Source organism: Erythrolamprus reginae, chromosome Z (assembly GCF_031021105.1).
Source record: "Erythrolamprus reginae isolate rEryReg1 chromosome Z, rEryReg1.hap1, whole genome shotgun sequence".
NCBI lineage: Eukaryota > Metazoa > Chordata > Lepidosauria > Squamata > Dipsadidae > Erythrolamprus > Erythrolamprus reginae.
In genome coordinates, this window is record NC_091963.1 from 13270058 (window position 1) to 13282166 (window position 12109).

The following is a 12109-nucleotide window of genomic DNA, read 5'->3' on the forward strand; positions in this document are numbered from 1 at the left end:
CCAGTTTTTCTCAAATGCAATATATTATCCAAGAGTTTACCTATGTAGCCTTTGGCCATAGAAGAGTAATGGGATGTACAATCCTTGCCCTTACAACCTATAAAATCATTTTTGTCTTAACACAATGCATGAAACCAATTATGACTTGTTCAACAAATTGTGGGGAAACGCAGTGTTTTGTACACCACTGCAGTGTCTAATGAACTTGGTGCTTCACACACACAAGGCAATTTTCCCCTTCCATGTTTCAATAAATTGCTTTTTCTTGACAGGATTGACATTTGACACAAGATAAATCTGAGAAAGGATGTCTTCTTTCTGACGGTGTACTAATTTTATAACTACAAAATAATAGTTGCAGCTGTTCAATTTAAAAATTGAAAGTAAACTTTTTTAAAAAGAAGACATAATCCATTGAAGAGTCATTAGAAATGCAAAAATAAAGGAGCAGATGACCATGTTGGCAAACTATTGCTGCAATACATTGCAAACTTGCAACCTGCAGATTGTTCTAGGTAACAAATGGGCCACCCATTGGAGTAGAATCGAAAAAGCCAAGATGGCATTGACACACAAAAAAGGGCATGGCTTTGATCACATGTTTAAAGCATCATCTTGAACAGTGGACAACCACTGGACAACCTTAAGTAGAAACATGGATATGGCTGTGATGTGATCTCAAAGAACCTCATTTGGGCAACCATCTTTTATAGACCTCTCCTGTCACAATTCTTCCTTTTCTGTTGGCAAGGAGATGTATCCATATAAGGGAATGAAACAGCCGAGGACTAGCCCCACCCTAGCACAATACCCTAAAACAGTGATGGCAAAACTTTTCAGCACCAAGAGCCAAAAAGGTTGTGTGGAAACATCACGCATGCTCATTGGGACCATACTCCAGAAAAGCCAAACGTCTGGGTTCTAGAGCACTTGCACCTCCAACTATCAGCTGGCTGCCGTGCATGTCTCTGGAACCAACTTGTGCTGCACGAATCCCAGCGGCCAATAAGGTCACACAGAGTTGGCCTTCTCCGGGTCCCGTTGACTAAACAATGTCGTCTAGTGGGCCCCCAGGGGAAGAGCCTGCTCTGTGGTGGCCCTGGCCCTCTGGAAAAAACTCCCCCAGAGATAAGAACTTCCCCCACCCTCCTTGTCTTTCGTAAATTACTTAAGACCCACCTGTATCGCCAGGCATGGGGGAATTGAGACACCTCCCCCAGGCTTATATAGTTTATGTATGGTATGCTTGGGTTGTATGGTTTTTTAATGATGGGGTTTTTAGATGTTTTTTAAATATTAGATTTGTTACATTGTTATATTGTTACTATTCTTGTTGAAAGCCGCCCCGAGTCTGCGGAGAGGGGCGGCATACAAATCTAATTTATTATTATTATTATTATTGTTGTTGTTGTTGTTGTTATTGCTATTGTTATTATTGTTGTTGTTATTATTATGTCAGTACAACACAGCAAACGAGATCATTATTATTATTATTATTATTATTATTATTATTATTATTATTATTATTATTATGTATGCACAGGCCAATTTTCAGCACTGGCATACCTGTGAAGAGATTGCACGCCAGAAAAGCGGAACTTCCGGGTTCTGGTGCACATGTGCACCCAACAATCACATACGAAGGACTGATCATTACATGCATGTGCATACCAGATAAACAGGAAAGGCTGCGTGTGTCATGCAACATGGCTTCACGTGTTACCTTGGGCATACATGCCATAGGTTCACTATCACAGCCCTATAACAAAGGGTTGTCTAATGTCAATCATATTAGAAAAACCAGATCCGGAAATCAACTCCTCAGAAGGGCTAAATTTACTTGTATTGAAAATAGCTACAAAAGCAGACTCTTGCCGATCTGATTATTCTATCCCTCCTCCTCTGTCTTCCTACCAGTATAGTTCAGTGAATTTGGGAAGTTTAATTATTCTGGACTTTAAAAAATGTTTCAACCCCATTGCCTGAGTAAAATTTCCTGCATATCTCATTCAATATTACCTCGTGTGTAACAATCTCTTTACTCTCTATATCTCAAGTTGCCTTCCAATCTTTAAGTTGCTTTCCTATAAAAGTAAAATTGAGCTAAGTTTCCATGGCCCTTTATTGAGAAACTAAAACATGACAAATTGAAGACATAACCTACCCTCCCTCCTCTCACCACCCTCTTAAAGAGAACTGCCAATATCATTTTTATTTCTTGATAGAATTGGAAATAATTTTCAGACCAAGTTGCCCTTTCCAGCAGTAGGTGAATCCTTCCAAGTTTTTAAATTCAAGGGCTTTACATTGTTATTATATATATAAAATTAAACCAGATATTGTTATAACAATTAATGAAAAATGCTGCCAGACAGACGTACACAGTGAAAGGGGGGGGGGGAGTTGTTTCATATTGAAGTGAAAATCATTTATTTTTAATACATGACATATAATTTATTTAATCTTAATACATTTCTATTTAATGCATACTATCATTCTCTTCGTCTTCAAAATAGTAGATTTTTGTTTTGATATGTAAAAGGATTTTAGTGTTATCGTGTTTAGTGTAACAAATTAGTTCTCATGAGCAGTGTTCCCTCTAATTTTTTTTTGGGGTGGGCGGAAAAGTATAGTGTCTGAGCGGCAGTCCCTTCGGGACTGGGCGGCACAGAAATAATTAATAAATAAATAAACAAACAAACAAACAAATAAAAAACCCACCCTGTTTTGCCTCAGAGAATTTCAAAATAAAATACTGTACTGTGTGTCTATAACAGTGAGCTCATAATAGGGCAACTCTATCAATATCAAAATGCCACTTAAATAGTTGAGCTAGTTTCAAACTAGATTTTGATTTTCTTTCTCTCTTCCTTACTCCCATTCTTTTTCTTTCTCTTTTCCTTTCTCTCTTTTTTCTATCTGTTTCTCTCTCTTCCTCTCTTCCTCTCTTCCTCTCTTCCTCTCTCTCTCCTTCCCTCTCACTCTTTCCCTCTCGGCTTCTGGGCAGGTTTGGAAAACTCTGAGTTGATGATGATTTTTAAGTGAGCAATTGCTCACTGCTCAGCTTAGAGGGAACTATGCTCATGAGACCACCTATGGGGGAGGAGAAAAAAAATCAAGATGGTAGCCATGAAGTCCTGTCCCATTGAACGTGCCATGTGCACAAATAATAATGATGAAAAAAGAATATGGTTTCAATCATATAGTCACAGCCAACGTCTTACCTTGATGCTCCAGTGGCTCTTGTGAGTTGAAAGCAGGGGTGGGCTGAAACCAGTTTGGACCAGTTCTATATAAATGGTAACGGGAATTTTCCCCCACTTGCTGAGCCGGCAGTGATGGCTAGCTGGACACAATCAGCTCTCTTGGTAGCACCCTAGGCAGCGCCACAGCACCATTTTGTTTTTTGCTTCAGTGCATGCTCAGAAGCTGAGTTTTTAGCAGTGCGCATGCAGCATGCCCATGCAGCACATCAGGGAACAAACTGACAGAGAAGTAAGCCAGAACCCACCTCTGGTTTGAAATTTTTTATATTTAATTGTTGTTATTGTTTTAAGTCACCCTGAGTCCCATGGGATTAGGCGGCATATAAATCAATTAAATTACATTAAATCAAATTAATTCCCACACACATTCTCTCATTTAGAAATCTTTTGAACCAACCAAGCCAAATTCAACCTCGATTCTATGCATACATAGATTAAGAGCCCTAAATTGGTCTCTCTAATCTGCAGGAAGGCTGTTACCTGTAACAGGGTTGCAAGAGACTCAAAAAAGTCATTCAGAAAAAAGCAAGAAAATTACATGAGCTTCTTTATGAAGTCACTTTATGAAGTGATCTAGTTTGTGCAATGAAACATCTGCAAGAAAACAAAACAAGCTTAGAGAGCACTAAGGAACTCTCATGAAATTACGCAGCCTGGGCAGAGACAACAAAAAGGCTGCTTATGACCCAGGGCCCATAAAATGCCCAAATACCTCCAGGACCACCTTCTGCCACATGAATCCCAGCAGCCGATTAGGTCCTACAGAGTTGGCCTTCTCTGGGTCCCGTCGACTAAATAATGTCATGTGGTGGGACCCAGAGGAAGAGACTTCTCTGTGGCGGCCCCAGTCCTCTGGAATCAACTCCCCCCGGAGATTAGAACTGCCCCCACCTTCCTCGCCTTTCATAAGTTATTAAAAACTCATCTTGTAGCCAGGCATGGGGAAACTGACATATCCCCCATATGTGTATGGTTTGAATGGATTGAGTGATTATTTTATTATAAGGGTTTTTTAATTGTTTTTTTAAATATTGGATTTGTACACTGTTTATTATTGTTGTGAACCACCCTGAGTCTTCGGAGAGGGGCAACATACAAATCTAATAAATTAAATTAAAAACAAAAGTCTGTTCTGGCATAAATTCATCAAAGCCTTCTGTAGAAAATAAAGCAAAAGTAGAGTTTCTTATTGTGTTGTTATAGTACATCACGTTTAAACACAACATCCTTTGTAATATTTTGGCACCTAATGATTTAGCAGCTAGCAGAAGAAGGCAGGAGATGTGTAAATACAAAATGAGATAAAATTGTGATTAGGCTGGAATTTGCACTGGAAGAATTAATTAATTATTCAAGGTAAAATTTAGATAACCAGACTGTGAGCAGCACAACATGTAGGGTTTTTTTTTTAAAGGAATGGTTACACATCTTGCTTTTGGTCTCCCTTCTTGGACAGTCTATCAGCTAATAAATAAATAAATAAATAATAAACAATTTACTTGATATTACACAAATATATATTTTCAGTTGAATAGGCGTCAATGTACAAAGCTTTCAGAAAAACATGTACAAAATTCAGAGACTTACCATTTACACAGATTTCATAGGTTTTGCAAAGATCATCCTCAAAGAGACAGCCTAGGATGCAACAAAAATACACAATCATAATGAGATCAGGCTAATTCAAACCATAATCTTTCATTTCTGGTTATAAAAGGCAAAGCAAAGATTAATTTCATATTAAAAGTGCAAGCTAGACAGTGCTGAATGTGAAAGAGAAAAAGGAAAAACCGAAACTGAAACCAGAATTCCTGGTTTTTAAAGATTCGTTTTTTCTTTTTTTTTCTTTTTCCCCCTTTTTTTAAAGCTCTTATTGAAAATTCATACACAGAAAGTAGAGAAATATCTTAGTCTCTCTCTTTCTTTGCTTATTTTGCTTTATATACGATTTTACATCTTATGTGTTTTTTCATATCAATATATTTCTTGCTTTTCTAATCTAGTTCTATGTTCATATGTAAATAAAAAGGAGATCATACAAATAGACAAGCAAACACACAGAGATATATATAAAAGGGGCTTAAATACATAATCAATATCAAGAGAAGGAAAGAAGGAATATAAGATACTCAAACAAGTTGATACCTTCCTAATCAATTTGATAGGATTTGTCAGAAAAGAAATAATCTGGGGTTTATCTAATTCTAGATTATGATTATTTTTGCAAATCTGACATCGATGAATAAAGGTAAAGCACTCCATTAATTTTTATTAAGTTTCGTCTTTGTGATGTAGGTGGGTTAATTATTCCCTTTTATTTATTCTCTTTTGTAACCAGTTGTACCATTTATCCCAAGTTTTATAGAAAACAGAGTCTTCTTTTCCTTTAATATGCATCGTTAATCTATTCATTTCTGCCAGTTCCATTATTTTATTTCTAATGTGTACGTTTGCAAGCATGGAATCTTTTTTCCAGTTTTGTGCATAATAGATTCTAGCAGTCGTGACCAAGTATATGATTTGTAATTATAACTCCAAAGATTTTCCCACTTGATTGTATGACCTATATTTTGTGCCCATTTGATCATTACATCTTTAACTCTCTCTTCCTCCATCTTGTTTCTGAGTAAACATTTATAAGTTTTTGAAACTGTTTTTTCTTCTGGGCCCGCTAAGACCTTATCGATTTCTTGAACATTCAATTAAAAGCCAAATTTTTCAAGATCTGTTTTAAATGTATTTTGTAATTGAAAATATGGCCACCAGTTAATATTTATCCCCTCTTCCGCTCGCTTTGTCCTAGATTTAAGTTGGTTTTGTTCTGTTAATAATTTTTTATATGTACAGTGGTACCTCGAGATACGAGTTTAATTCGTTCCGGACCTGGGCTCTTAAGTCGAGCAGCTCTTATCTCGAACGACTTTTCCCCATAGGAATTAATGTAAATAATTTTAATTGGTTCCAGCCCTCAAAAAACTCACAAAGTTAGTCTAAATTATGCAGAAAGACATGTTTTTAATGAAGAAATGTACATGTACATATAAATGAATAATGAAGTTTCTTTCACTTAACTTGTAAACTTTCTTAAACTTTTAAATTTACATATGTTCAACTTCTCTGCCACCCAATCCTGTAGGACAGAGGTCCCCAACCCTTTTTGCACCAGGGACCGGCTTTAAGTGATCAAGAGAGGAATGGGTGAATGAATGGACGGAGGGTGGGAAGGAAGGAAGGAAAGAGGGAAGGGACAGGAACAGAGGAAGGAAGCAAGGAAACTTATGAAAGGGGAGAGTAAGAGAGGAATGAGTGAAGGGAGGGAGGGAGGGAAGAAGGTGGGAAGGAGAAAGAAAAGAAGAAATAGAGGAAGGGAAGGTAAAAGAGAGAAAGAAAAAGAGCAAGAAAGAAAGCAAGAAAGAAAGAAAGAAAGAAAGGGGGAAGGGACAGGAACAGAGGAAGGAAGCAAGGAAACTTATGAAAGGGGAGAGTAAGAGAGGAATGAGTGAAGGGAGGGAGGGAGGGAAGAAGGTGGGAAGGAGAAAGAAAAGAAGAAATAGAGGAAGGGAAGGTAAAAGAGAGAAAGAAAAAGAGCAAGAAAGAAAGCTGCAAGCACCCCCCCGAGCCCCCCAGGCTGGCTGCAACCTTTTAAAACACGCGCGCCGCTTCGCAGCTGTCTCCTGAAGCCGAACGCGGAAGTTAGCGTTTGGCTTCAGGAGACAGCTCCTTGGCGCTTGTATCTCGAATTTGGGCTTGTAAGTAGAACAAAAATATCTCTCCCCTCCCAGCTCTTATCTCGAGTTGCTCTTAAGTAGAGCAGCTCTTATGTCGGGGTTCCACTGTAATTGTATTATTTACACCAAGTATGTTAGGATGTGTTACCACTTCTAGAGGGGAGAGCCATTTGGGAATCTGGACATAGCATGTTTTCTTAATTTCTAGCCAGCCTTGAATTAAAATACCTCTAATATAATGGTCCCTATAGTACTTATGTATTTTGTCATCTTTGTTCCATAAGCATTTATGCCAGCCATACTGGAGATCATGTCCTTTAATAGATAACATTCTTTTATTTGTTAAGGATACCCAATCTTTTAACCATGTAGCTATGGCTGCTTAGTAGAACAATTTCCAGTCTGGTAAACCTAGTCCTCCTTGACGTTTCCTATCTTGCAAAAGTTTGTACTTGATTCTAGGTTTTCCCCCCTTCCAAATAAATTTTCTAACTAGTTTATCTAATTCATTGTAAAATTTTTGTTCCATCCTAATCGGGGCTGTTTGAAACAAGTAGAGATTCATTTTCTCAACTGTGCTTTCACAAAACATTTTCACTGTTAACAAGAAGCTCCACTAAACAACTTTGAAGAAATATACCCATCTATGTCAGCAATACTTAAGGATAGTTTCCAAAAAGAACATACAGTACTTGGAAAAGTGGCAGCATAAAAACAGTTTTACTAGATTATTTATTTTATTTTTATTTATTTATTTTGTCGTATATGTATATGATTATAAGGTGTAAACATGATTGTGAATATATAAGATGTACAAGCAGGGTTATGAGTACATGATATTTTACGAATATATGGGAACATTGCTATTGGTACATGGTAGATCATATTCAGTTTGAGATCATGGATAAGAGGACGAATTCGGCCAATTAAACTGAGTTGTGGGAACTGACGAGACGATGGGACAATGTAAGAGGACATGTGGTCAGTAGAATTCGAGAACAAGGTATAAAGAATAAATTAGAATTACTTTATAATATGTAAATAGATATATTGCTCTTGATTTAAAGTGATATATAGAAAATATGCCCACATTTTGGTAGAGGGGGCACATTGAACACTGGGCACATTGTTTTATGTTGTGTGAATGTTTTCTTGTAATAAAAATCAATAAAAAATAAAAAACCGATTAAAAATAAAAAAGGAATATATGGTAACGTTAGGATAGGGACGGTAGGCATGCTTGTGTGTTTATGCACACCCCTTATAGATCTCTAGATAAGGAGTCCCTCTTAATATAGGACTTTTATTTTTCAAAATAGGATGTCCACAAGCAAAAGATAAAGATATATGCTTCTCTCACTATTCTTCCCTTCAAATTGAATTTGAAAGAATATTACTCCTTAGAGATAATTCAATTCAATTCAATTTATTAGATTTGTATGCCGCCCCTCTCCGAAAACCCGGGGCGGCTCACAAAAACGATAAAAACAATATTATAATGTTGAACGTGCAAGGCTTAATTGTCCTGCCTTTCATGAATTTATCCCTTTCTCTCTTTTTGAAAAGACATTTAAGATAGTAGCCTTCATTATGTTCAATACTGATGAATTCCACAATTTAATGCCCTGAATAAAGTTCTTCCATCTTAAATCTCCTTCCAATCAACTTCACGGGATGATTTCTGGTGAGAGAGAGCTACATATTTTTATCTTCTGCTTGGACATTCATTTTTCAACAATAAAAATTAAGTGAATTAAATGAATGTTTTAAATTAAGAGGGATTCCATATTGTTTTTCAGATCTATGCATGATTGAATATACTGTACCGTGGTCATCTCCATAGTCTTTTCTAAGCTAAGATAACCCTGTCATGTCGTAAACTAGGTAAAGGGGACAGAGATGTAACTGATGTGGGTGATTTCTGTCCCCGACCAATGAGGATAAAGCAGTTTTTGGAAGCTTATGAAAAGGGAGCTGCAAATAATATAGATGTAGTTGTTGATGATAAGGGGCAAACTAATAACGAAAATAATGTTCTTCGGGTAATGTGCACAAATGCTCGAAGCTTGAGCAACAAGCTCTGTGAATTAATGGCCATAATATCTAGAGATAATTTGGACCTGGTTGCCATAACTGAGACATGGTTTAAGGATTCTAATGAATGGGAAATATCCATACCAGGATATACACTGTATAGGAAGGATAGAATAGAGAGAAGGGGAGGTGGAGTAGCCATTTATATTAAAGAAAGTCTAAAAACAACACTAATTCAAAATACGTGTCAAGATCTAGAGACTCTCTGGATTTGCATGCAAAATAAAGAAGGTTCTGTCATTAGAATTGGGGTGATCTATAGGCCTCCAGGGCAATCCGAGGAATATGACAACAAGATGGTGGATGAAATTACCCAAATGGCAGTAAAGGGAGATATTGTGGTTATGGGTGATTTCAACATGCCTGATGTTGACTGGAATATCCCCAGTGCCCTTACATGCAAAAGTAAGAATATAGTAGAGGCCTTTACAGGAGCAGCTCTGGCACAGCTGGTTAAGACACCAACTAGAGGGGAGAATATTCTAGATTTAGTTTTTACGAATGGGAATTGGGTTTCAGATGTCAAGGTGGGAGAAAATTTAGGTTGCAGTGACCATCTATGTTTGTGGTTTGATGTAAAAACTCATTGTGAGCAATCCTATAATGCAACCAAAGTATTGGATTTCAGAAAAACAAATTTTAATGCAATGGGAGAATATTTAGATAATGAATTAAAGGGGAGGGATAAAATGGCAGGAGCGAGCATCCAGTGGACTGTATTAAAAAAGGCCATCTTAAAAGCCACTGGACTGTATGTAAGACAAATAACTAAAGGTAAAAGGAAGAAGAAACCGCTATGGTTTAGCAATGATGTAAGGGCTATAGTCAATGAAAAAAAGGCTGCCTATAGGAGGTATAAAGAGTCTGGAAGTATAGCTGATAGGGAGGTATATAAAATGAGACAGAAGGAGGCGAAACAGATAATATATGCTGCTAAAGCCTCAAAAGAGGAAGAAATTGCCAAATCTGTAAAGAAGGGGGATAAAACCTTCTTCAGATATATTAATGATAAGAAGAAGAAAAACTGCGGCATCACGAAGCTTAGTACCGGGAATAATACATGCATTAATGGGAATAAGGAGATCGCTGACCATTTTAATAGCTACTTCTGTTCAGTTTTCTCAAAAGACACCTTACAAAATAATACTATAGAGGGATATAGCATTGCTTCCAGCTGTACGGATTCAGCTCCAGTGATCTTAGAAGCCGATGTCTTAGAAGAACTTGAACGATTAAAGATAAATAAGGCAATGGGTCCAGATGGCATCCACCCCAGAGTTCTTAAAGAACTCAGATCTGTCATTGCTACCCCCCTGACTGATTTGTTTAACCAATCCTTGTTAACAGGAGAAGTTCCTGAGGATTGGAGAATGGCCAGTGTTGTGCCTATTCACAAGAAGGGCAGTAGAGAAGAAGCTGGTAACTACAGGCCAGTTAGCTTGACATCAGTTGTAGTTAAAATGATGGAGACTCTACTCAAAAAGAGGATAAATCAGCACCTAAAAAACAATAACTTATTAGACCCAAATCAGCATGGCTTTACTGAAGGCAAATCATGTCAGACTAATCTCATTGATTTCTTTGACTATGTCACAAAGGTGTTGGATGAAGGTGGTGCCGTGGATATTGCCTACCTGGACTTCAGCAAAGCCTTTGATACGGTTCCACATAAAGAGCTGATAGATAAATTAGTGAAGATTGGACTTAATCCCTGGATAGTTCAATGGATTTGCAGCTGGCTGAAGCGTAGACATCAGAGAGTTATTGTTAATGGCGAGTATTCTGAGCAGAGTCAGGTTACAAGCGGTGTGCCACAAGGATCTGTTCTGGGTCCTATTCTTTTTAATATATTTGTGAGTGACATAGGGGAAGGTTTGGTAGGGAAGGTTTGCCTATTTGCCGATGACTCTAAAGTGTGCAATAGGGTTGATATTCCTGGAGGCGTCTGTAATATGGTAAATGATTTAGCTTTACTAGATAAATGGTCTAAGCAATGGAAACTGCAGTTTAATGTTTCCAAATGTAAAATAATGCACTTGGGGAAAAGGAATCCTCAATCTGAGTATTGTATTGGCAGTTCAGTGTTGGCAAATACTTCAAAAGAAAAGGATTTAGGGGTAGTGATTTCTGACAGTCTCAAAATGGGTGAACAGTGCAGTCAGGCGGTAGGAAAAGCAAGTAGGATGCTTGGCTGCATAGCTAGAGGTATAACAAGCAGGAAGAGGGAGATTATGATCCCACTATATAGAATGCTGGTGAGACCACATTTGGAATACTGTGTTCAGTTCTGGAGACCTCACCTACAAAAAGATATTGACAAAATTGAACGGGTCCAAAGACGGGCTACAAGAATGGTGGAAGGTCTTAAGCATAAAACGTATCAGGAAAGACTTAATGAACTCAATCTGTATAGTCTGGAGGACAGAAGGAAAAGGGGGGACATGATCGAAACATTTAAATATATTAAAGGGTTAAATAAGGTCCAGGAGGGAAGTGTTTTTAATAGGAAAGTGAACAAAAGAACAAGGGGACACAATCTGAAGTTAGTTGGGGGAAAGATCAAAAGCAACATGAGAAAATATTATTTTACTGAAAGAGTAGTAGATCCTTGGAACAAACTTCCAGCAGATGTGGTAGATAAATCCACAGTAACTGAATTTAAACATGCCTGGGATAAACATATATCCATCCTAAGATAAAATACAGAAAATAGTATAAGGGCAGACTAGATGGACCATGAGGTCTTTTTCTGCCGTCAGACTTCTATGTTTCTATGTTTCTATGTCAAGAAAATTCTTGAGCATTCTGATCACTTTGCCTACCTAGATCTTCTTCAAATATGGCAACTAAACTATACCCAGTATTTATTTATTTATTATTTATTTATTTATTTAATCCAATACATAATACACATTGAAGAGAATAGATATGTAATAATATAAATAAAGAAAAGAATAGAAGAAAAGATATAAAAGTATAGGTGAACATATTTGAAAGGAAGAAAAGATAAATGAGATAAGG

General features: G+C 37.2%; 1 protein-coding gene across 1 annotated transcript in view; it reads right to left on the minus strand.

Annotated features, from left to right (window-relative positions):
- PTPRN2 (protein tyrosine phosphatase receptor type N2) overlaps positions 1-12109 on the minus strand; it is a 797416-nt gene that overhangs the window by 729969 nt on the left and 55338 nt on the right. The window contains exon 2 of the mRNA XM_070729468.1: positions 4854-4904. Within this exon, the coding sequence (XP_070585569.1) occupies positions 4854-4904 (51 nt within the window). The remainder of the gene's footprint in view (positions 1-4853; positions 4905-12109) is intronic.